Genomic DNA, 27,368 nt, shown 5'->3' on the forward strand with positions numbered 1-27,368 from the left:
CAAACATTCCATACATATACACTGTGAAGTCATGCAAGTTTTTGGACAGTGATACAATTTCTGTTCTTTTGGCCCTAGCACATTGGATTTGAAATGAAACAATGACTATGAGGTTAAAGTGTAGACTGTTACTTTTTTTTGAGGGCATTGACATCCGTATCGGTGTTAATGCAGGTGATCGGTGTAGGAATTATAGTCCTCATTATACAAAGCACCATAACACATGACTAACAGCTTCACAGGTGCTTCGGATTAGTCAGGTCTGTTCATTTGCTTCCTTAGTGCAGGAACAAGGTAGCCTATAGCCGAGTGGCTAAGGTGCTTGACTGGGACCTGTTGAGCCCTTGAACAAGGTCCTTAATCCCACGTTGATCCAGGGAGGATTGGCCCCTGCTTAGTCTAATCAACTGTAATTTGGATACATTTTAGGCTTTTCATTGCGTTTGGACTCTCTTATTGGCATTTGTCAACATGAGAACCAGCATTGTGCCAATTAAGGTCATGGAAGCCATTACGAGACTGAGACAGACCAAATAATAGGCTTACCAAAACAAACTGTTAGGAACGTCATTAAGAAGAAAGAGACTGGTGTATGTTTGGGATCAGTCTTGTTGTGAGATGAAGGCTGAGAAATGAGAGAAAAAAACAGGAAGAAAAACTGGCCAGCGACATAGGCCAAGTCTTAGGCTTACCAAAATCAACTGTTCGGAACATCACTTAGAAGAAAGAGAGCACTGGTGAGCTCAGTAATCACAACAGGAGTGGTAGACTAAGGAAGAGTCTTAGCCAAAGGCCCTGGTGTTGATGTTTTTAGTTTTAGCATATTCAGCTAGAATATGATGCAAGATCTTTGTGGACACACCACTACTGCATGCATGGAACAAATAATTCAGCACAAGCACACCAAATTAATCCAAAGAGGGCGTGCAATCACATTTGCAGCTTTTTTAGATTGTTTAGATACAAAAATTGATGTGAGAATATTTAATATTTATTTTCTACCCAAACATGCACTGATCTAACACACCAAGGCCTACAGTTAACTTTTATTGAACATATTATCTTATGCAGTAGTCTTACTATTCATGTATTCTCACAAACACATCAGATATTGAATCAGATATGTCATATTTTTGTTTTCAATCTTATAACAATGGATATTCGTTTTATTTTGAGCACAACATGAAACCTAGTGATAGAGATATATATCATCATAATTTATTGTCTTTGATATGGGGAATTAAAATATGATGTTTTAAACAGGATCTACAGTATGTGAATGCCTATACAACAGCAAATATTATAACTAGGACTATTTGGTATAAGCAGTGCATGGCTGCCGAGGTTACAGTATCAGGATATTAACACCCCTTGAAACTGAGAAATAATACTGCCCTATGCTTTTGCACCAATACCCACCCATACAACTGACCCTGCCCCCTTTCCACTCACCCAGAACAAGCACTAAAATACAAGTTTGAAAATAACAACCAAGGCCCAAGGGTGACATCCTTTTGCCTCTTTGTGATGCTCCATGGCTTCGATCTGCAGTTGCAAATTGCTGCAATTATGTTACCGAAGGGCATATTGCATCCTCAAAATAGAGCCCTAGATGTCTTTGTTTCTCTTCAGCAAATATTGAAAAACCACCACTTTGGTTTGGATACCTGTTCTGTTTCTGGCTAGATGGACAAACAGGGAGGCCAAGGACCTTCAGGGGCAATAGTGCCAGATCACTCGATTCGAGAGGTGTAGCCAAAACACCCCTGTGACCAGACACATTGCAGTCTCACATTTTGAGGGCTCAAAATGATTAAAATACACAGGGGCTCCCCAGGACCAAGAATAGGAACCACTGTAGTAGAGCATGATTCCATAATATCTTTGATATTTGATATGAACCATAATCGCAGATACTCCATGCCAGGATGAAGAGAAAGGCAGAGAAATGAACTGTGTTTCAGCTGGTAGATGAGGGCCGATCCCACTCAGTCTAGGAGGTGGTGTATGGCTGCTGGCCTGTTTGAAGTAGGCCCCGGCGATGTGAACGAGGCCTCCTCACGGAGCTTTGTAGTTAATGAGCAGACCATGGGAATAAGGGTTTAAGGCCACAACTATCCCATAAGGAGAGATGAGAGGCAGAAAGCGAAGGGGCGTGACTGACCACTTGACACCCCACTGCAACGGTTTTGCATTGAATGCATGTTTTGATTTAAAAGTGGTGGAGGGACCTCAGGAAAGGGCTAGTTTAAGTATAGGTGAGAAAGGAGAGAGCAGAGAGACCTCTGGCTGTAGATGACGACACAGCCTGAGAGGCTGGACATGATGGCACAGTTTAGTATAACATTTGAACTTGGAACTAGTAAATGAATTGAGTAGGCGGTGCGTAGGTGGACAATCCTGATTTTAGCCGTGGAAGAGTGGCTGTACTGGGTCAGCACAGCGATGTTGTGCGGCAACACATGCACATTTTTAAAGTAACTCTGAAATTCTGGCAAGTTGATTTTCTCTTGGGTGCTGGTGAGGTCCAGGGCCAGTGATGAAACTCACTGCATAGAAGTGTTGCATTTCTGACCTACATACACGGGCAGTCTGAAATCGACTTTAGTAATCATCGAAAGCCAACAATACAGGCTGCAAACGTGTACACGAACAAGAGCAAGAGGAGAATACTTTACTGTAGATATTACATATGTGCCCTCTGACTATGTTTTTGCATCCCATCTATTTGGAGTGGGAAATTGGCCATTTAGCCATCATTTGGAGAAGGGATTGCCTAATTCCCTGTCAAAAGGAAAGTCAAATTCCTGTGCGAAATGTGAGATGAATCAGCTCTCAATTACTCAATCCCCATGTTTCTAAACTCAGACCAGAGAGCGTTCAAGTATAAATGATCCTGGCCTTGGTTTAAATGATTATTTACCTTATTTATTATATGCATAGATTATGCTGAAGCATGACATATTTCCCCAACATTTATTCAGAATTTCAAGCATACATGCATATTTGATTTGTATGTGCATAGGGGATGGCATCGGCACAGGTGGTAAGAGCAGTCGTCTGGCAGTCAGAGAATAGCCGGTTCAATCCCGCCCTAACCCCTATATATATGCTCCTGATGAGCTGGTTGGTACCCTGCATGGCAGTCATCACCTTTGGTATGTGAGTGTGTGTATGAATGGGTGAATGCGAAGCATCAGTTGTACAGCATGTTGGATAAAGTCGCTATATAAATGCCAACCGTTTACCATCAAATAAAACTATAATATGAATTATATTTATATCATATTATTGTTGTTGTTTTTATCATTATTATTGTCATCATCATGCGCAACCAGAGAATACGTTGGATAGAAGTCTATTAACTTCAGGAATGGTAAAACAGGCAGGGGTCAATCTGTCAATAAACAGATATAGTAGTGGTAATCCAAGACAGGGTCGATGTCACAGGTGAATGTTCATACACAAATAAGCAGTCCGACAAGCCAAAACAAACACAAAATCTGAATTCAAGAAACTGAAGTCGGGTTACACAAAACGGGTCAAAACACAGGTCAGGCAATCCGGAAGCCTCTGGAGAGTTTGAGACAAGCACATAACAATCTGGCAAAGAACTGACATAAACATATGGGTATAAAGACACAGGTGATTGAGCTGAAATGACAAATAGGTGTGAGTGTGAGGAACAGGTAAACGAGGCACAGGTGAAATTAATGAATGGATGAATGAAAGGACTACGGAAAGCAAGAGCGGACACAAAATGTCGACATCAGAGACAAAACAGAAAAGCCAGAACAGAACATACACAAAGTATGACAGTCAAGTCAAAAGTTTATATAACAAAAACTTTTCACTTAAAAACTGGATCAACCACTGACTGAAATTACACTCATACACACAACTCATATCCTGATGTTTTGATGTCAATGTTGGCATCAAAATCATTGTTGACATTATGGCCATTGAAATCAAGTTGTAGGGTGATTTTTTAAAAGTATGATTACATTTCTTGGGGGTGTCTTTATGCATTATTCAACTTGTATTAAATATGCATAAAGCCACACTGTATGTGCTGACTCCCACTGAAATGCCCCCAGATATACTTTTTAACAAGCTGTAAAAACTGCGTTGGGAAAAACAAAATCAGAAACTACGGGATGTGGGAATAATGGTGTAAGCATGTGAGGTATGAGAAAAAAATGGTATTCACATACGATTATTTTACTTTTTTCTTAATTTCAGGGGGTGGGTGTTCTTTAGACTTTAAATATTATTGGAGTCTCACTTAAATTGTCGAGAACAATGTTAACACTGTTGAATGATGGAGAAGCAATCATTTAAAATAGACTGCTTGGGTTGCACAGTTTGCTTTCCGGAGAAGAAATTGCTTTGCCAGTGTGCAACATATGCCAGTTATTGCATTTAGAAGCTAATGAAAGGCAATTTTCACCACATTTAAAATTTCATTTTAATGATAGCTGACAGCTTAGATGTAGTTCTTAAGAGACCTGTACAAATGTATAAGGTTATATACCTAGGAGGCAGAGAAGTAGAATTTTAATGAGCTGCCAAAAAGTATTGCTAATCTGTGAAATGGAATCAAAGAGATATGCTAAATCTTCCTTAAGGCTGAGTTTATTTATTTATTTAGTTGTACCCCAAGACAAATAAATCAAACATATCTAAATTTCAAGCTCCGTGTTTCCAACTTCATCCTATGAATTAACATTTATAAAGTTTCTATCTAATCTACCTTTCAACTAAAATGAAAGCCTCTTGGAAAACAAATTTGGTATTCAGCATAAAATGTCCGTACTTACATCACCAAAACAAAATGTGGTCATATGTTGAATTGCTTTCTTATGGTTTGTAAATTGAACTATTGCAAATAAATTAATAAGGAAAAAAAAACTTGAAAGCCAGCCAGGTATATAACAAGAAACCGGTATATAAGGTATATAATAATAGTATGAAATGCTGATAAAAATATCAATACAGAAGAAAGAGCTTAGCACACTTTGACACATAACACTTGAACATTTACAGAAACTATAACAACCTTATCCAAAAATCCCTTCAAAAATCCCTCCAACATTGTCCTTTTGTTTAACCATAGGCTTTCTTCTTGGAACTGCACACGTAATGATGTTCGAACAGCGACATTTACAAGAAATAGGCCTAACATTGACATAATAAGGACAATGTCATTGTAATACAAATACCATTCAGTCATATACAGTTATTTAACACATGAATAGAGTGGTGGTATTCCACACCAAGGATGAGAGCTTTCAGCTGCAACTGATCCATACACACAAGCGTATTGATCCTGAAAAGTAAAGAAAGCTGCCTTACAGAACTTTCACCACAGAAAATGTCATCACTCCTCGTGACATACATCAGTTTGACAATTGACAGAAAAAAACATTATCGTCAAACATAAGGTTTTGCTCTGTGCTCTATTATTTGAGGAAATCGTAGTTTTGTATTAAATGTAAAGCTGGAGGCAAATTTATGTGTGCGTGTGTGTGTGTTACAAGTAATGTATGTAACAATAAAAATTATGCCTTATCAGATTATCTCTCACCCAAGTCTTTCTCAATGCCTTTTTTCAGTTTTCCCCTGTAGGGACAGGGCTTTATGTTATGAAAACACATTCTGTAACAGCACTTTTGTAAAAACTGATGAACCGTGAGAAATACATTTTGATTGCTTAGAGATAAAACCCCTCACTGATGCAATGCTGTACTGCCTCAGCCCTGCGTATTTCCACAGTGTCTTTAAAAAGGAACATACTGAAAGCCTAGATTAAATCTAATCATAGATCTTATAATGAATTTTAGTTCTCAAATTAAAAAGGCATTTCAGAGCCAATGTTCCCTACTTTTGCAATGACTGTAAACCCAGAATTTAGTCAGAACGACATAACAGGGATCTTGTGACCACCCTTGAAAGATACACCTCCCCATACATCAGGCAGGCGAGTACTTTGACCATAAACAAAGTCGCCAAGGTCCCTGGTCACCAAATAAACACATGTCCATAAAATAAATAAACTAAAACAGTCCCCATGAAGGTGAACCATATCATGAACGGTGATGAGGTCTCCCAGTGCAGAACCTGTTAACACGGCTGTGAATAACTTTTGTCTGAAATGGCCTTTGGCCATTGCCTTGCGTAAATCAAATGTATTGTCCAGCAGAGTTCTTCGAGCCAGCAATGTAGATGCTGGTTCTGATAGAGAATCAAGAGGGGCGCAAATGAAGTTCCTGCCCTTTTGTTAATTATTTGTAATTAAAATGGTGAAAAAGCAAGTATGCCAATGATGAGCACTGATAATTTGAAGAATGTCAAGGCCAGCAGCCATACCATCATGCACCCTGCTCCTGCAAAATGGCGGAAGCTATGCAGGTTACAACTTGGGTGGGAGCCCTCCTGGGAAAGGTTGCTGGTAGAAGTAGTGTTGGTGGGCCAGTGATCTTCCCTCTGGGCATATTACCCCCAATGCCCCAGCGCAGTGATGGGGACACTGTGGTGTAGGAGATGCCTTCTGGATGAGATGTTCAACTGAGGTCTTGACTTTAGTCATTAATGATCCCATGACAATCATCGCAAAGAGTAGGCGGTTCCCTGGTGTCCTAGCTAAATTCCCAACCTGGCTCTTTCAACCTGCCATCTAGTCGTCTCCTGATTCAATTGGGCCTCATCACTGTAAAGCACTTAGAGTGTCTAGAAAAACACTGTATACATGCAATACTCTATCTGTCTAGATATAGGTTTATCTGTTAGTTTTATTGGTTTTTGCAGATGTCAACTGAATCATACATGACACACACCAGCTTTTTGATCTAGCACCATGATTAAACTTAACTTACTTATTTTTATTAATTTCACTCATGGTTGGCTTCTTTTTTAAAACCCTTCACTTGAACGTGCAGATTATTAGCTACCACTTGCTGCTGTCTGAAATTCACTTTTCTAGATCTGTAGTTTTTTAAACTATACATCCAAAAAAGAAATTTGACTGATGCAGCCCATATAAAAACATGGCAGAGGGACAGTTTGACTGCGGTTTGTTTGTTATTAAAATGATATTCATTCAGCCTTTGACGGCTTCTGCCTGAAGCCACACCTAGCATTGTTTTCAGGTAGGCCAATCAAATTGAAGTGCTTTGTCCCTCGAAGCAGCATCAAAATAATTCTTCTGATATATTGTGGTTTTATCTGCTGCTGAAATAAATCGGAAATGAAGGGAAAAAACTAAATAATTTTCAGAAGCGAGCATCTAAAATGAGACATGAATTTTAGTTTAATTTTAGCCTAGTATTAGACACATTCAGAAATCGTACACATGAGAAATACAAAAATGCACTGTGACCACTTTATTAGGTATTTATTAGACTTATTTTTTAAACTTATTGGTCTTCTGCTGCTGTAGCCATTTAAGTGGTTGGACATGTTGTGTGTTCAGAGATGCTCTTCTGCATATCACTGTTGTAATGTGTGCTTATTTGCGTTACTGTCATCTTCCTGTCAGCTTTGACCAGTCCGGCCCTTCTCCACTAACCTCTCTCATTAACATTGTTTTTCGCACCATTCTCTGCAAGTCCCAGGAGATCAGCAGTTTCTTAAATATTCAAAGCACCCTGTCTGGCACCAACAATCATTCCACGGTCAAAGTCAAAGTCTGCATTTAGTTGCTGCTACATGAGTGGCTGATTAAATATTTGCATTAACAAGCTGGTGTACAGGTCTACCTAATAAAGTGCTCACTGAGTGTATATAACACATGCCTTTTGTGAAATGGCCCAAATAGCTTTTAATGGATGATAGCCACATGTTTGCTTATAGGTATTATTATTTTGATCATTCTGCAAAGAAAAATCAGTGTGACATGACCTTGTGTCAGACATGCAAAAACAGCATGTCTCTTTCTGTTTTTTGTTTGCTATTTAGTTTTTTAGATGGGAGGTTCACTGCAATTTCTGCAATTGGCTTCACTTCAGTCATAGGATTCAGAAAACAGGTGGCCAGAATGAAATGTGGTTATGCTGACCTGCCACTCTCTATCACTCTTGGGCAAAATCATACATTTAAAAAAAATGAATAACACAAATTATTACTGGCTACTGCAGCACACATCCACTTCAAGGTGCTAGTGTTAGCATTTCAGGCTGCTAAAGACTGCCCTACTGTACAGCCAGACTCTAAATGCTCCCTAAACCTCAGCAAGACCTGGTCTGGCAGCTCTGACTTGTGGTTCCCTGATAACGAACACCAGGTTGTCGAGCTTTACATTCAAGATGAAAACCACTAGTTATTATCCGGAAAAAAATGGCTGCAGGTTATAGCATGCTAAGTACTTAAAATAACCTGCAGAGGTAAGGGAAATGGTCTTGTGGAAAGATGAGACCAAGATTCACTTGTATCAGAGTGATGTGTGGAGGCCAAAAGGAACTGCCCAAGATCCAAAGCACCTCCCCCCCCCTCATCTGAAATGTGAAACATGGTAGTCCCCACCGTCTTATGGTCTGGGAATGTATGGTTGCCACAGCAACAGCAAAATTAATTCTGAAGTGTACAGAAGCATCTTATCTGCTCTTACAGAAACATCTTATGGGGGCAAGTTCAAGCAAATGCCTCCAAACTCATTGGACACGCTTCCTCTGACAGCAAGACAATGCTCCCAAACACACTTGTTGTTCAAAGCAAAAAACTGGAACATTCTTGATTGGCCAAGTCATTCACCCGATCTGAGTCCAATTGAACATGCATCTCATATGGTGAAGAGAAGACTTAAGGCAACTAGCCCCTGAAACAAGCAGGAGCTGAAGATGGCTGCAGTACAGAGCTGGCAGAGCATCAACGGAGAGGATACTCAGCAGCTAGTGATTTCAATGGGTCACATACTTCAAAGTCATTATATGCAAAGGATATGAAACCAAGTCCTAGACATGACTACTCTGATTTACATTACATTAATATGTCCCAAACATCATGATGCCCTGATACAGGGGGGCTATGTATTAACTACATAGTGAATCCATGTATTTTCCAAGTGTATGAAAATATCCTGCAATAAATTGAGTTGAGAATGTGCACTTTAACCACATGTGGATTGTTTGTGAGATGTAGATGTATAACTACATCTCACAGTTATACAGATGTATAACTGCTTAGCAGGCACATCTCTCCCGCCTTTTCCCAGTATTCGTTTTCTACAAAACTACTGCTTTGTTCGCTTTGTGTTCCATCAGAGCCACTTCTCTCACTGAGACCAGAGCTAGGCAAATCCCTCTCTCAGGCTGATCTGCAGAGAGACAAAACCCTTCTCATCTGATCTCTTGTTTTCTCATTGCTTCTGCATGGACAGCTGTACTTGCTTAGCATACCAAGGGCTATTCATATAATTATTTATATATATATATATATATATAAATATATATATCTGTATACACACTCAGTGATCACTTTATTTGGTAGACATGTACACCAGCTTGTTAATGCAAATATTTAATGCATGAGAGCATGCAGATGTGGTCAAGAGGTTCAGCTGTTTTTCAGACCAAATGTCAGAATGCAGAAGTAATGTGATCTGTGAAGAAGTGACTTTCACCCTGGAATGATTGTTGGTGCCAGACATGATGGTTTGAGTATCTGAGATACCTGAGATTTTCACACACAGCAGTCTGCAGTTTGCAACAACAACAGCAAATAAAACATCCAGTGAGCAGAAACGCGTTATTAATGAGAGAGTTCAGAGGAGAATGGCCAGACTGATCCATGCTGACAGGAAGGTGACAGCAATGTAAATAATTACCTGTGGTACAACTGTGGTATGCAGAAGAGCATCTTGGTACACACACTCTAAGTGGATAGGCTACAGCAACAGATGACTTAATAAGTATAAAAAATAAGTCTCATAAATACCTAATAAAGTGCTCACTGTCTATACATATATACATATATTCACTGCAAAGTTGATATGTATGGCATTTGGTAGGTAATTTTATTAATTAGTTAATTCATTATTTTGTTTGTTCTTTCGCTTGTTGTTTGTTCATTCATTCATCTAGGGCTGAGTGCTCCATGGAAAATGATATACTTCTAACCATAGTCAGCTCCAAGCTGGAAATTCAGCCTGGGCCTGGCAATTTCTCGTTCAGATACTATACTAAGGCAAGTTGATATGCAATTTGATATTTTATTCATGAGTGAGGTGTGACTCACTTATAAATCAGGTGACACTACTAATTTAAAAGAGTCATTCTATTCGAATTTCTGAATTAATGCACACATTTGGAAACACAGTTTACATTAATTACATTACATTAATATGTCCCAAACATCATGATGCCCTGATACAGGGGGGCTATGTATTAACTACATAGTGAATCCATGTATTTTCCAAGTGTATGAAAATATCCTGCAATAAATTGAGTTGAGAATGTGCACTTTAACCACATGTGGATTGTTTGCTAACATATTCCAAAATTTTGGAGTACAGAACCGAATCAAGAAAAACTGATGTGCAAACAGATGAGATGACAGACGTGGCATGCATTAGCCAGTGTGTAATTGTGCTTTGGTAGGCTGCATTACTGACGGTTCAGTTATGGAGATTTCTCTATAGAGCACCTACTATAGCAAGGCTTGGTTTCATAGTCGTATTGCTCTCACAGAGTAGGGGCCTATATTGTAGTCCTGTATCTCCACTGGCAGTGCAAGCCAAGGTTATGGATTCAAATCCCACTCACTGATGCCAGCCATACTGAAAAATGTATTTGCTCATGGTATTGTAAGGTGCTTTGAATGAAAGCATTCATCAGATGGCATATGTTCAAATAGCATATTTTCAAATGCAATGGTGGAGCATGAGCTATTGATAGGTATTAGACCTTCAATCCAGTATCAACACTAGCCACCACTGGTTGTGAGGTGCTCCTGGGGTGGATCTCCCAATAACGTTGGAATTTAGGATTAATGAGTGTTTTTATGAGGTTCTTAAGCAACAGACATTCTGTCTTTACTTGAGTTTCCCAAACACAGTCGTAGATTGTAAATTGTGATTGTAAGCATGCATTGAAAGCACGTATTGTGTGGGCTGTGGGGTCTTAAAGAGGTTCTTTGCTGTGAGCGAGTGATCTTGATCTCCCATAACTTAAGAGGGATATGAAGAGACACTTTTCTTACGAATGTGTTCGGGGAAACTCATGTTATTTTAAGAGCAACCGTAAGATGCATTTAAAGAGGTTCGTAGTGTTAAGAGGCTTTCCCCACCACTGACCAGTCAAAAATAATAACAAATCTTAACAAGTAATTTAGTTATAGCAGTGTATTACATTCCTCTGCAGGAAATCACAGATGTACAGCGATATTCACGAGAGCAATACTGTTTAGTCTAAGCAGCAGCTGAAAATGTTACTGTTTTCCTTCTCACTAAACACATACATATATGACATTAAAGGTATACATTCAAGCAAAATGGTAACAGTTGCTGCAGGTGTTGCTCTGAGCATCTTGTAAAGGGAAGTAAGCATCTTGTAAAGGAATATGCCCTCAAACTTTTTTTTTTTTTGCTTTAAACATTCTCCATTCTCACCAGCTGTCATCTCCCACTGTCATGCTACAAGTGCCCTAGGCAATGTGACTCACAGAGATTGGGAGAAGAAAAATAATCTGCAATGAGATCAAAAACATTTTATACATATGATCAAAAATTCTACACATGTAAAAAAAGTCCCCCTTTCCTTTTTTTCCAGCACAAGATATAGTTTTTTTTTGGGTGTGTTTTTTTCTTTTTTGTCAGTGTACTACCATAGTAGAGAAAACTAGAAGTAGCTTCCGGAAAGTCCTTTAGAGAAGCTGTCAGGAAGTACAGAACATAAAGTCCCCTTGTGAGAGTGAAGAATGTCACTGGAGCAGGCTGCCACCCAATGCCAATGTGCCAATATGCCCTGTGCTTTTCAGTTGGGGCTGAATGAGATACTTGTTTGATAATGAGTCTGCCTCGGCCATGGCTTTTCCTCCCCACCTGGTGCATGCTGGGAAGGACATACCAACATGCTTTCACAACATTTACAGAAAGAAGGGGAGCCGCAAATTAATACCACAGAAAAGGCTATTGCCTAAGCTTTTAAGGCAGACAGGGTACAATAATGACACACAAAGGACTGGAATGTATCTTGTGTCCCTGGTACCAGGTCTCTCTTTTGTTCTTTACTTGGAACAGAAAAAGGGCAAATATAAAGTCAGGAGATGCATCTCATGGTCAATGATTGTTATCTATGTGTGAAATAATCTGTGTTTGTGATGTCATAGGAAAATGTAATTGGGCAATAACAGCAAACATAATATATTATAATATCTAAAAAAAAAAGTCACACCATTTTTATAAGCAGTGCAATAAGTATACGCATCTAGTAGAAAAATGCGATATGAATTGCAATTTGTTCGAAATTGTCCTGTTTATTTAAATAAAAATATACATAAATAAATAACAATGGGCAATTGATTACCTTCACACAATAAATCACAAATTATGAGAGGGGTGAGAAACAGAATAATATTTCCAAATTGCATGGCCCAATTGCTGTTAATGTTATTTATATTATTTCAATTGTTTCTCTTTTAAACTGTGTTGAGCACATCTGCTGATGAGAAGCTGGTATAAGTAATGCTGGGATACCCGCATTCATCCATTCAAACACGAAACCTGTCATAGCTTCAAAGTGATTGTCACATGCTGTAATAATAACCTACTGCTAAATTACCTCAGTTGTGTGCAAAAAAGTGTTTACTTTGAAAAGAGTGTCGCTATTTTTGGCTGCGCAAGCAAGAGTTGAATTTCCACAGAATACCCACAGTTCAAGCTCTTGAGGAACATAGCCTCTTGGCATATGCTTTTCAGTTCGGAAACATAGATGTATAACTGCTTAGCAGGCACATCTCTCCCGCCTTTCCCAGTATTCGTTTTCTACAAAACTACTGCTTTGTTCGCTTTGTGTTCCATCAGAGCCACTTCTCTCACTGAGACCAGAGCTAGGCAAATCCCTCTCTCAGGCTGATCTGCAGAGAGACAAAACCCTTCTCATCTGATCTCTTGTTTTCTCATTGCTTCTGCATGGACAGCTGTACTTGCTTAGCATACCAAGGGCTATTCATATGATTATTTATATATATATATATATATATATATATATATATATATATATATATATATATATATATATATATATATATATCTGTATACACACTCAGTGATCACTTTATTTGGTAGACATGTACACCAGCTTGTTAATGCAAATATTTAATGCATGAGAGCATGCAGACATGGTCAAGAGGTTCAGCTGTTTTTCAGACCAAATGTCAGAATGCGGAAGTAATGTGATCTGTGAAGAAGTGACTTTCACCCTGGAATGATTGTTGGTGCCAGACATGATGGTTTGAGTATCTGAGATACCTGGGATTTTCACACACAGCAGTCTGCAGTTTGCAACAACAACAGCAAATAAAACATCCAGTGAGCAGAAACGCGTTATTAATGAGAGAGTTCAGAGGAGAATGGCCAGACTGATCCATGCTGACAGGAAGGTGACAGCAATGTAAATAATTACCTGTGGTACAACTGTGGTATGCAGAAGAGCATCTTGGTACACACACTCTAAGTGGATAGGCTACAGCAACAGATGACTTAATAAGTATAAAAAATAAGTCTCATAAATACCTAATAAAGTGCTCACTGTCTATACATATATACATATATTCACTGCAAAGTTGATATGTATGGCATTTGGTAGGTAATTTTATTAATTAGTTAATTCATTATTTTGTTTGTTCTTTCGCTTGTTGTTTGTTCATTCATTCATCTAGGGCTGAGTGCTCCATGGAAAATGATATACTTCTAACCATAGTCAGCTCCAAGCTGGAAATTCAGCCTGGGCCTGGCAATTTCTCGTTCAGATACTATACTAAGGCAAGTTGATATGCAATTTGATATTTTATTCATGAGTGAGGTGTGACTCACTTATAAATCAGGTGACACTACTAATTTAAAAGAGTCATTCTATTCCAATTTCTGAATTAATGCACACATTTGGAAACACAGTACACTTCTGCTCTTGATATTTATGCATTTGTATAAGATTACATATGGGCTTTTCCACTGTGGTGATAAATTAATGTGTTTTTGTGTGAACAGCTTTGTTTGATTTTGCTGTGAGAATGAGATGTGATTTTAAATGCAGTTAATCCTGTTAAAAGACATTGCGAATAAACTCATTACTGCCTGAGGAAAATATAGTGGTAGAAGGGGCCAGGCTGTTGCTTCTCTGCTGTAGGTGGCAAGATTAAACACAATATGAAATACAGCTTGTCATTTTCATTCAAGACGTAAGCCTGAGCCACTGCTTTGTCATATTTTTGTTTACCTACCGGTATTTGTATAGGCTTTGGTCCCATGAAATGGGGGAGGTATGTATAAAAAGGGCTGTAATTCCTGGATAACTTGTTATGGATGTAAATACACTGAAATTAAAACTGGTTTGTTCTTTAACCTCATATTCATTGGTCACACTTCACAAAAAGGGTACATGAATTGCCATTAACTAATAGTAGTTGTAAACATGAATCAGTTCATTACAATTGCGTAATTTAAGCATGAAATTAACTTTTCATTTGTTAATGGATTTAACTATTAACTAATGTATTATTAGTTACATTTATATTCATCCATTAGCAAACCACAGGATACAGTTATAATTAATTAACCAATATTATAACCATTTGTGTTCTTTCCAATCTGAATTAGCATCTGCTAATGGAGTTGTTAACATGAATAATTGGTGTACAAATTCATGAACAAAGTTGAGGAGATTCACTTTTCAGTAGTTAACAATTAATATGCACAAAATACTGTAAACTAAAGAATAAGTTATTGATATGAGCTTTATTTTCTCTCATGTTAAAGTAGTGTGCTTCATTATTCAATGGAATCAACCAAAGATATAAATAAATAAAAAATTCTCCAAAAATCTGGCTTCACAATTATTGGCACCACTGGATGAATAGGTTTTAACACCCCTGGCGAAACTTACAGCCATGTGTATTTTCCAATACTATAATTTGTGGTATGTTTAACTGTTAATGCATTTTTTTGTACCCATTACCAGACTTTTGATGGTCAAATTGAATAAAAGTACATTGCTGATTGCACTTTTTTTGTACTGATTTTATGTACAAAAATTACGGGTGGCAATCATTTTGACATCTATGGTTTTCAGAAAAAAAGATATTGCATTGTAAAACAATGTAAACAGGACAGTAAATCTATTGAAATACAAGTATACCGTTTTCCCATATGAACAGAACATATATTGTAGCTTAGTCAGGTGTGGTCAATTGCCTCCTCAGTGCAGGTATAAGAGTATGCAGTATTTCATTTTGATTCTATGCTTTTGATTGCCTTTGGCATTTGCCAATATGAGGACCAGAAGGAGTTGTACCAGTGAAAGTCAAGGAAGTTGAATGCTGAAAAATAAGAAAATAAAAACCATCCGAGACATCGACCAAACCATAGGATTACCAAAATGAACAGTGTGGAACACCATTTAGAAGAAAGAGCTTTGTTGAGTAATCAGGTAAGAGGAAGTTGATAACAACACAAATTCTCGCCATAATGAAGAATAACCCCCTGTCCGGAAGATCAGAAACAGTCTTCAAGAGGCAGGTGTGGATGTGTCAATAACTACTGTCTACAGAAGATTTCACACACAGAAATCTGGTGTAAGGGTACACTGCAAGATGCAAACCAGTAGTTAACCACAAAAATAGGATGGCCAGGTAACAGTTTGCCAAAAGAGCCAAAAGATTTACCTAAAAGAGCCTCCAGAGTTCTGGAAAAAGGACAGACAAGAGCAATATTGACTTGTATCAGAGTGACTCTTATCTGTGAAACATGGTGGGGGACATAAGCCAAAACAACATAAATGCGTCACTGTCCATAGTATATACTCTTCAGTATTAGAGAAGCTATTCTGAACATATGTTATAAAAGTGTTGAAAAGTGCCTGGAACTGTGTCAATGTGGTCATATGCACATTTTACTTTGAGGTATATGTCTTCTAATGCCTCATTATATCATCTCAGTACTCCACCACAGACCACAGTCAGAAATTCAAAAATTGGATTCAGACAGGTTAGCAAATGAGCTCACAGCCAATGATGTGTCAGTGCCCTATGCCCTTGTGGGAAGCTGTCATCACAGAGAGAAACCTCTTGCAACTAGAGCACTCTGAGTTCTAGTCACTCTTTTCACACTGCATGCGAGATTATTGTGCTCTGTGGGCTGCAGCTCCCGTCCACTGACACTTTTCTTATCACATTATAAAGGTACTAGGTAGGAGCCGCGGTGACGCAACAGGCTAAGACACAGCAGACTTGCGGTTGCAGTTTGCTGCAGTTGCACACCGGGGACCGGGGTTCGATTCTCGGTCCTGCCAAAAGCCAAGTTTGGCCGGCTCACGTGGGGCAGCAATAATTGGCTGGGAAATGCTGCTGGCTGGGAAAAAGTACTTGCGAGGTTCTGACAGTCGGTGGCAGCCGTCTTGCATTTTCGACCTGTAACAGGCAGAGCAGTCATTTGTAGCAAGATGACCCTGATATTGTTTTTCACACAACCACCACCAGGTGGCAAATGTGAGCACTACTTGATAATGTATTTACTTCCTAAAACAGACATTTCAGCTTTATAATGATAATTCATGCTCCTTGTGATGAATTTCTGCTCACATTTGCCACCTGGTGGTGGTTGAGCAAGCAACAAGTAGTTTCTGTGGAAAAAAACTATGTTACACTAAATTTGTGCATATCATTTGCCGCTTCCCCCCTTCTCCTGAGGTGAAACAACTGTACCAACTGCCTTGAGGTGCAGGAAGCTGGTTTGCACTGGGATGGACAACTACTGTTTTGGGAAAACTTTTATACTATTGTTCATTGTTTAAATTGTTTTTGTATGTGGTTTAAAAAAAGACTTCTAAAGATAAGGGTTGAGTGCTTGGCATATAACTGCCTAAACTGCCTGTGTTAGTAGGGAATTTGGTCATGACTGCTCTCCATGACACTTTTCAATCACATGCCAACTTATTTTTAAACTTTTTAGTTGGCCAGCTTGCCACAATGTAATGTACATGTTCGAGAAACTGGCATCATTGCCAGCCATTAAAATTCAAATACATGAACATAGTAGACCCTTCAAGCTACCCTACGATATTAAATTATCCTTCAGAACTTGTGAGCCTTGAGGAGTTTCAAAATTACATTTAATTGCATCATGCTCTCTACTCTCCATGAAAGAGAAGGAGGGAATGATGCATAAGAGTCAAGACATATTATATCATAATATTTCTTTTTAACTGCTTTGATCAATTTAAGTTAACATAACCCTATAAGAAAATGCACACAAATAAAATTAATTCAAAGTACAGACTAAAGGATTAACATATATCTATTGGATTGTGGGGCAGAATTTATGTGCCGCTATTTCACTCTGAGAATATTAAACTACTTTAAATATGTTAAAGTTGAAATAGGGATTGGTGGAGCTTCAACCATTTTCTATCAATTTTGACATACTAGAATACATGGCGTATTAGTGTGTGTGTGTGTGTGTGTACGTGTGTGTGTGTGTGTGTGTGCTTACTATACAGAAAACCAGACATTTATCTTTTAAAGGGGCTGTGTGTCTTATGTTGTTTCATCCCAGATTTGGTGAAAACCCTCAGTGCTTCTAAAATGAAATATAGATGTTGAAGTCTGGACGGTGTTTCATCGTGTTCGCTGATACCATAAGGAAACCATTAATAGTGTCAGGGAGCATTAGCCATGCCAAATGAAGATAATTGGATATGAAAGTCTGACTGGCGGCACCTGCTCAAAATCTGTGCTGTATCCTGAGAGAGAGAGAGAGAGAGAGAGAGAGAGAGAGAGAGAGAGAGAGAGAGAGAGAGAGAGAGAGAGAGAGAGAGAGAGAGAGAGAGAGAGAGAGAGAGAGAGAGAGAATACACATTAAAACCACCCTTATAAGAAAATAACTATAAGTGAATTGCAGTCAAAAGTTTAATTTTTAAATGAAAATGGAAATCTTGTAAACTCACTGGGAGGGGGGTTGCATTGTTTTGTTATTTAAATGTACATGCTGGTGTTCATGATGACATCTATCTTAACTGATGCTCCAGGGCCTGTATAATTTTTCATATTTAAAAATGCTCGGGATCTAATCCAACATGTGGTTATTTGTGTTACTGTCACCTTCCTGCCAGCTTTGACCTGAGTGAAAATGCCAGAAGATCAGCAGTTTCTGAGATATTCAAGCCACCCTTTCTGGCACCAAAAATCTTTCCAGGGCCCAAGTCACTTAGATTACATTTATTATTATTATTATTATTATTATTATTATTATTATTACTTGTTTCATTATTATTATTATTATTATTATTATTATTATTATTATTATTATTATTATTATTATTATTATTATATACTTTATTTCAGCTCAATAACATAATAGGTCAAGACATTACAATGAAAAGAAAACATTATAAGGGCAGACCTCTTTTTGTGATGGTCAAGCGGTGAACAAAGATATACACAACAAGAAGAAATAAAGACAAAGTACATAATTAAATCCATTGACACAGTGACTACATAATAGAGAGATTCAATTTATTAAAATAACTGTATGATGCAGACTTAAGACTGGCTTGTGATTTAGAATCTCTAACATGGATAGAGATTGTTCCCCATTCTGACATTTGGTCTGAAAAACAGCTGAACCTCTTGACCATGTCTGCATGATTTATGCATTTAGTTGCTGCCACATGGTTGGCTGATTAAATATTTTTAACCTAATAAAGTGCTCAGAGAGTGTATAATCTCATTGATCCTGTGCGTGGTATTTAAAACTGGGCTTATAATTGTAAGATTGCAATGCTGAATCTCATGGTAGCCTTAAACATGGAACACAGAGTTATTCTGTGGAATAGATAATAGCAGACTGTGGGGTCAGATACAGGGCCTTCAACAATACAACAACAATGCCCCAACCACCCACGCACACATACTGTACTCAACCGAGCTCAACCTTTAATGCATGGACATACAGGCATGTGTGTATACAATGAGTGCAACATGCCATGCCTATATATTTATAATACAACAAGGCTTATCCTGACGGCATGCCAAAGCATTTCATTTGTCGTAAAATGCAGGACATTTTAAAATCAGAATTTTACACTAATTAACTTGAGTTGTGATAAAACAAATTAAGTCAACACTTTCTTTTAAGAAACACTGCATTTATAGCTACATTTATAGAACCTTATGATATACCTCATAATTTCCATTTGAAGGAACCCATTTGAAGTATCCTATAAAATTGACCAGCAATGCAGTGAATTACTTTATTAATAAAACAATCAGATTTAAACATACAAATGACATTTCTTCAATTTTGGTTCTGGTAGCTTGCAGAGAATATCCCTGATGGCCCTCTCAGTCTGCCAGTGTTAATAGTAAAATATTTAAGCGATTCTAGAGAGCATTACACAAAGAAAAAAAAATCTGTGAATTCCTGAAAATTAAACGGAACAATGAAATCTGTTGCGTGTTAAGCAAAGAGATGTCAGACCCTTTTATCTTCTTGAGAATAGGGAAGCACAAGATGGGGGGTGTTAACAGATGTCAATCTGTCAGCCTCGTAAAGCAGACTCATTGACACTGTCAGGCAGGGCTGGCTCTTGCCTTTGTGCCACCCTAGGCGAGATGGCAGACCAGCTTTAAGGGGAGGGGGGGGGGGCAGTTACAGATCGCCAGGGGTTGGTTATGATTGCAGACCGGTGGGGGGATTTTGCTGACTATCTTGAATGCAAAGTGTTCCATTTTCCCGATTTGTTTCCCCTTCATTTGGTGCCCCTCCCAGATGGTTGGCGCACCCATACAGATGGCGCCCAAGGCGACCGCCTATATTGTTTGTGCCTAGAACCGGCCCTGCTGTCGGGCATTCGCTGACAATGAAACATTTGTATTCCATTGCTTTGAATCATTAAAATTCATTTTTTACCAACAACACAAGATTGTATGCCCCCCATTTGCAGTATGACATATCTTTTCATAAGCTATGCAGCGATAATGTTTTCAAGCACATAAGCTGCAGGGCTGTGATGTGCACTCTGCATTCTGTGACCCTGACTCCTCAACTCCCACTCAGCTAATAGCAATAGTTAAATCTCAAGAGATCTATAATATTAATCCTTACAATTAATCCATATTGAACAAAGACTTGAAAATGAATCTTATTTTTCTTTTCAGTACAATATTTAAAATTAAATATGGGAAATAAATCAAAGTCAAAACATGAACATGTTATTAAAAGAGTTAATTTTCATAGAAATAAAATTAATGGTAGAGTGGTAGATAAGCTATGTGTCTTAAGTTTTTCAGTGAAGACTGTCATTTGGATGCACTCACGATTTGGTTAATTGAGTTAAACAAAATAAACTGAATTGTTGGAATAAGCATTGTATTTATACTGTAATACATCATAGCTTCACTTCCTTAAAAGTAGTTTCAGTGCTTTAAGCCCAAGCACACCCAAAACAATAACTATAACGATAACTATAATCATAAAGATGTCAGCATCCACACTGCTGAACGATAACGTTCTGTAAATAGTCTCTCAGCTATGTCATCTGCCATTTTGTAAATTTGGATGCATTTTCATTGGCTGTCAAATGACTGATGAGACAGATAAGACAGAAAGAAAAGCAGGACTTCATGCAAACAGCTCCATCAACCCCACCCCCCAATAAAAAAAGGAATACAAAAAAAAAATAACATTGTTCACCAAATTAGCTAACTGGAGTCATGGTCAGTGGCAGGCCCCCTGTTGCATCCTCAGAGAAATTTGCTCTTGACATTCTGTTGTGTTTCTCTTCTAGAATCAGAGCCAGACCCCTGACAAGACATTCAGCTCAGCTCCACCCACATGTCCACATAAGGTGAGTAGTTCTGGCTTATTTGGACTTTCCATGAAGTGATACAGTTCATACTGAAAAGAAAATATTTTGATAGTATTTAAAAGAGAGATATGCCATTAATTTGGAATACAGCTGGATATATGTTCTAATAATACATTTTTAAAAAGGTACTTTTACTAAATGTAAATATAAATTTAAACGGGGAACATCTGAGGGCATTACCCAGATAAGCAGGTAGGGAATTCAAGGATTTGAGCCACCAGTCTAGAAATGGGGCCAGTATAATGGCGTTAAAACCTATATTCTGTTTGGTAAATACCATAAGAACCTTAATGACTGCAATCAGTCAGAATCTGGGTTACACATCTCATTTCATCTAGCTGCAGGATAGTGCCCTCATCTCTTAAAAAACAGGGGTATGGTTTTTAAGCCCAGCAAAATAAGTCAATCATTACTAGTCTGGTTTTCCCAAATGGTTTTCCAAAAGGTGTCCCATTTTTCATTGCTAGCCAGGCCCAGCCAAAGCCCTTGGCCCATGACTTTGTGAACTACAAGGCGTTTGCATTGATTTTACAGGAAACAGCATTAGTCCTTGGAGTCAATAAAAGAGCTCAATGAGTTCCTGAGGTGAGGAACCTGGGTCTTCAGCTTAGTGAGATCACCATGTCACTTGTCAGGAGTCATGCAGAACTCCACACTCTGCTTTCACAATTTATGAGTGCTTAAGCATGAATTTGGCATTCATGCTTAAGCACTTTATGGAAGGGATTTCAACTCTTAACATACAGTAGTATGCAAATATTTGGGCACCCCTGGTCAAAAAGACCTCTAAATGATACAATGCTAAACATGACACATTTCTTTTTTAAAGCAAGAATACTTTTTATTAGAATTCTTTACAGTTTCAATATCATAAAAAAAGGAAAAAGGCCTGTGATCAGTCTTCCCTGGAGATACTTCATGGTTGATTCTGAGGTATGCTTTGGATCATTGTCTTGCTGGAATTCCCAACCTCTCTTGAATTTAAATGTCTGGACTGACCTTTGAATATTAGCCTCTACAATTTATTGATATTTGGTGGAATCCATTCTTCCTTCCACTAGCACAATATTTCCTGTGCCCCCTGCTGCCACACAATCCCAAAGCATAGATGGATCCACCTCCATGCTTCACATTCGGCAAGGTGTTCTTCTCTACAAAAGGCTTCACCCTTTTTTCTCCAAACATACCTTGGCCAAAAGTTCAACTTGGTTGCGTCAGTCCAAAGCACATTGTTCCAAAAAGCTTCACGCCTCTCAGTGTTTACTTTTGCATACATCAGATGCTTAATTTTGTGTTGTAGTCGTAGGAAAGGCTTCTTTCTGGAAACTCATGTAAGTGTTTGTTGTTTAAATTCATTGTTTTGTTGTCCTGAGAACAGGTAGACCTAACAATGAGTAATCCAAACGGGTTCCGAAACGTTTTCACAGGGCCTTTTCCTTTTTTTATCTTTATAAATAGTAAAAAAAAACTTTCAAAAAAACCAGCAATCTTCCTTTACAATCTGCAGAAAGGTGTCATGTTTCACCATTGATAGTTCAGGTTTGCTTTCGATCACATACTGATTCATTGTAACAGGCATTTAAACCAGGGGTGCCCAAATTTTTGCACCCCACGTTAAGTACAGTGTGTCATTGCCTTTGAAAAGAGCTCCAGTAAGAACTGATTTACAGTTCTATTTTGATTTTCTTCTCACCGCCTCAGTTTGCTGTCTGTGAATGTGCTAAACAGCAACTTCTTCACTTGAAAACTTTCCCCTTTGGCAACTCCAAAGTGTTAAAGCGTTTGTGTCCTTTTATGGTTGACTAACAGGTCAACGTGAAGAATGTGACACTTGGTAAGAAGGCGAGGTGTCACATCTGAGTGCCTGTTACTGGCTGGTCAACATGCATACTGTCTGGAGACAGTGGTCGGTGCATTAGATGTCTCCATGTTTTTCACTCCCAGTGAGTCTGTAGTATTAGAGACCACAGAAGACATCACAATGGCTAAACCATGCAAAATTACATTCAGTTTCCTTGTAAAATAAGAAAAAAACGCAATCACTGTCGTTCTGACTGAGTCAACACAAAAAAAGGGCCTAATTGCCAGTAAGTCCTTCACATGAACCTGAACTGTTCCCATTAAGATCACCTTTAATGAGGTGTTCCGAGCAATGGCGATGTGGTCTGAGTGTGCCTACACAACATCCAATCATCCTTGGAATTTAAGGAGCATTATCTTCAGCTCCTGTGGAAAGAACTGATCTGGACTGGCATAATGATAGGATGCCAAGCATTTGTAACAATGATAAAAATTTCCTCTGCAACCAGTGGAAATGTCTTTCTGGTAGACTCGCATTAGTGTCCACGAGCTGTGCAAATGAATATGCTTAGAAATAAATTGAGGCAGTGCAGCAATAATTGAGCATCTCACTTAATGTAGGTTAAATGCATGTGGATAAATGTGTGAATATCACAGGACATACAGTACATTTATGAATTTTCATACCAATGTGCTCTTATGTGTGGTGGGGACAAGTGTGGGGGGGGGGTATTTTGAAGGGGAAAATACATGCATGAGTGCGAGTGAGAGATGGCAGAGAAACGAGAGCGAGAGAGTGAGAGGGAGAGAGAGATAAGTGTAAGTAATTGCACATGGTGTCACTCTGCACATGGGCCAGATTCTGCTGAGCTCCGACCAGACTGGAGATGATTAAGCAGCAGTCCAAGTGGGCCGGCAGCTCCCTCTCTGTGGAGTCCCCGTCTCCATAGCAATCCCACTCCAGTGGCAGTACTTCACATTCAAGTGCTCCCAGAGACCTATGCATTGCAAAAGTCCTCAAACATAAAAAAAACAAAACACTGTACCCGCTGCAGTCCAGCCACCATTGGTCACCAAGCATGACTGTAGTGACCAGATTGCCGTGTGTCTGATTTTCATCTGTGACTATCTGTGACTTATCCAGCATGCCAGCATGTTGACCCTTAAAAAGAGACCCTTTGGATAAAAGAGTGTGAAAAAATGATTGTGGAAACCAAAACTTTGCTGTTTGTTTCCTTACCATCATAGCCGCACGTTTTTATTGCCTGTACCTTTATCCTGGAGTGTGAAAACAAGGCAGATGGAGCAGGACCCACCCTGAGCCTGGCACTGCCAGACATCCAAAATTGCTATGACAAACACGCCATTGCACACACACTGGAGGAGGCGGGGTGTTCTCTATACTGTAGTAATACGGAAGTATGAACACCTCATTTTACAAATTATGGGTACCAAGCCTGAAATGTTATGAATCACTGGTAAAATGTTAGGAATTTGGCATTACTTCATACACTCAGTGTTCACATCACGTTATTAGGTAGACCTGTACACCAGCTTGTCAATTCCAATATTTAATCAGCAAATCATGTGGCAGTGACTAAATGCATAAAAGCATGCACACATGGTCATGATGTTCAGCTGTTTTTCAGACCAAATGTCAGAATGAGGAAGTGACTTTGACTGTGGAATGATTGTTGATGCCAGACAGGGTGGTTTCTCAGAAACTGCTGATCTCCTAGGATTTTCACAGTCTTTAGAGTTTGCAGAGAAAAACAAAAAACTGCAGTTCTGCGGGCAAAACTCATTGTTAATGGGAGAAGTCAGAGGAGAAGGACCAGACTGGTCAAGGCTGACAGTAACGCAAATAACCACACATTACAACAGTGGTATGCAAAAGACCATCTATGAAATACATAATGCATCAAACCTCTAAGTGTACAGGCTACAGCAACAGAAGACCAATACGTAAAAAATCTAATAACTACCTAATTAAGTGCTAAGTGAGCTATTTAATTCGCAAACTCTAGCATTACACAATTGCACCGACAATTTCCCACTCCATCGTACAGGTAGGAGTCCTGAACATACAGTATGTGTAATTATGTGTGGGTAGCACATATGCAATTATTTTGTCAGATGTATTGGCATTGGATGGCTATTGCTAGTGATCTATTTATTGAGAGATGATTGGTAGCTGGTAAGATAACAACCGAGAAAGATATATTGCTAACTACTGAAAGCAAATAATTGTCAGTCTCATTGCACAACCACAGGAACTTAAACAATAATTGATATCGTAATTGTTATATTGAGTATTGCCATTCTTCACTTCACCTGCACGAGATCACAACAAGGAAACAATGGGAAGCTCTTGCCCCTCCCTCAGCCTAGTACACAGGGACGTAGAGGGCCAAATGAAACCAGCAGCTAGGGCCTCTTCAATATAATCCTTCATAGTGGCAGTCTCTGGACCACACAAACAAACCAGCCCCTAGGGGGTGTAGTGCTCAGGAGGAGGTCGATAGCACTACTGTAGGACCTAAGGAGGTAGGACAGTAACTTTTTGTTTACTGTACAGTTTGTTAAGATCAGCATACTCAGAAGGGACCCCAGTAAGAGTTGGAGAAAGTGTAGACCTGAGAGAGGCTGCCCCAAAAGGGTTAGGGGGCTAGAGAGACACAGGAGTAGAGGGACGGCAGGTTTCATGAGGGGCAGAGCCAACAGAAGTGGGAGTATCCTTAGCAGGGCTGGGGGACTTGAGAGAGGACGAGCTGGTAGCAGGGAACTCAAGGGCTGTAGTTAAACTGGGACTGATTGAATGCAGCAAGATACAAAATGTGGACCCCATTCAACAGAAATCACCAACTCCAGTTGATATAGGGAGTGTGTTTCAAGGGCTATGGGTGTCACAGGGCGTTACATCAATGGGCAAATTAATAAGAAAAAACTGTGTCCTCTCACATGTTTATCAATGCGTGTTTTAAAGTGGCCTGTAATTCTTTCAACCCTCCCTGAACCCAGAGGTCACCCATCCAATACCATAACATGAAGTGGACACAAGGCGAAATATTGGCCAGTGTGGAATCCTCAAAACAGCTAGCCACACCTGAATCCAAAAACGCAGGGAGTGTCACATTCCATGTCCCTTTTTTTTGTTTCCCCATTTTCTATGTGTTTTTCTGTGTTCACACTCTGGTCCTTGTTTTCTTTCTCTCCCTATTATGTGTCTCCGCCTTCCACTCCTTATATGTATTTCCTTCCTGTCAATTGGCTCACCTGTTTCTCATTGGCCTTTATTAGTGTTGCTCATAAGCCTGCATGTGTCTGCCTGTCTTTGCTAGTTTGTTTTGTGTCCTGCATGTATGCTCATTCACCTCAACTTCTAGCCCAGTTCTAGCAGTCAATCTTTGTTCTGTTTGTTTTTTTGGGTTTCCCATTCTACCTGCCTGCTCAGTGTCCTCCCTACCTTTTTGTACTCCGACTCCTGTTTTTTTGGATTTATGTTACCAAACTTTTTCTTGACTGTTGGACTGATTCTTGGTTTGTGTTTCTGTACTGTTGCCCTGTGTTTGGACTGCCTTCCCATTTCTGGACTGTGTTACACGATTAAAAACATAATTGCCTCTGTTTTATCAGTTTGCCTGCATTTGACCCGTGCCTGTCTCATTCTGCCTACTCTACATTGGAGCCTACCATTTTCACTTGATCCTTGAGTCTGCTAGTGGTTCCTCTACCTATGACCTGGACGGAAGAATCTATCCACATTTGGAACAGTGTGACTACATTATTTCTTAAGCTACCATGATGAGGAAAGTCTTTGACTGGTCAGCTGTGAGGCACTTCTCGGGCCCTTGTGCCATCTCCATCTTCGGTCCCATTTCAGACACCAGCTCCAGCCCCAGCTCTGTCTCAGACTCCAGGCCCCTCCAGGTTGAGCACACTGAAGCCCCAGTCACCTGAAGCCCCGTGGTTGCCTGAAGCTCCACGGTAACCTGAAGCCCCGTGGTCGCCTGAAACAACACGGTAACCTGAAGCCCTGTGGTAGCCTGAAACTCCACGGTAACCTGAAGCCCTTTGGTGGCCTGAAACAACACGGTAACCTGAAGCCCTGGGGTGGCCTGAAGCTCCACGGTAACCTGAAGCTCTGTGGTGGCCTGAAGCTCCATGGTACCCTGAGGCCCTGTGGTGGCCTGAAGCTCCACAGTAACCTGAAGCCCTTTGGTAGCCTGAAGTTCCACTGTAACCTGAAGCCCTGTGGTGGCCTGAAGCTCCACGGTAACCTGAAGCCCTGTGGTCGCCTGAAACACCACGGTAACCTGAAGCCCTGTGGTAGCCTGAAACACCACGGTAACCTGAAGCCCTGTGGTCACCTGAAACTATGTGGTTGTCTGAAGCCTCGCAGTCACCTGAAGATCTGAGGTTGGCTGAATCCCCCTATTCACCTGAAGCCCTGTGTTGACCTGAAGCCCCGTGGTAACCTGAAGCCCTGTGGTG

At 39.5% G+C, this 27,368-nt stretch overlaps 1 protein-coding gene across 1 annotated transcript in view; it reads left to right on the forward strand.

Annotated features, from left to right (window-relative positions):
* Positions 1-27,368, forward strand: part of pcdh11 (protocadherin 11) — a 271,369-nt gene that overhangs the window by 99,569 nt on the left and 144,432 nt on the right. The window contains exons 4-5 of the mRNA XM_061236941.1: positions 20,994-21,053; positions 21,264-21,266. Of these exons, the coding sequence (XP_061092925.1) occupies positions 20,994-21,053; positions 21,264-21,266 (63 nt within the window). The remainder of the gene's footprint in view (positions 1-20,993; positions 21,054-21,263; positions 21,267-27,368) is intronic.

The sequence above is a fragment of the Conger conger genome, chromosome 3 (genome assembly GCF_963514075.1).
Source record: "Conger conger chromosome 3, fConCon1.1, whole genome shotgun sequence".
Classification (NCBI taxonomy): Eukaryota; Metazoa; Chordata; class Actinopteri; order Anguilliformes; family Congridae; genus Conger; species Conger conger.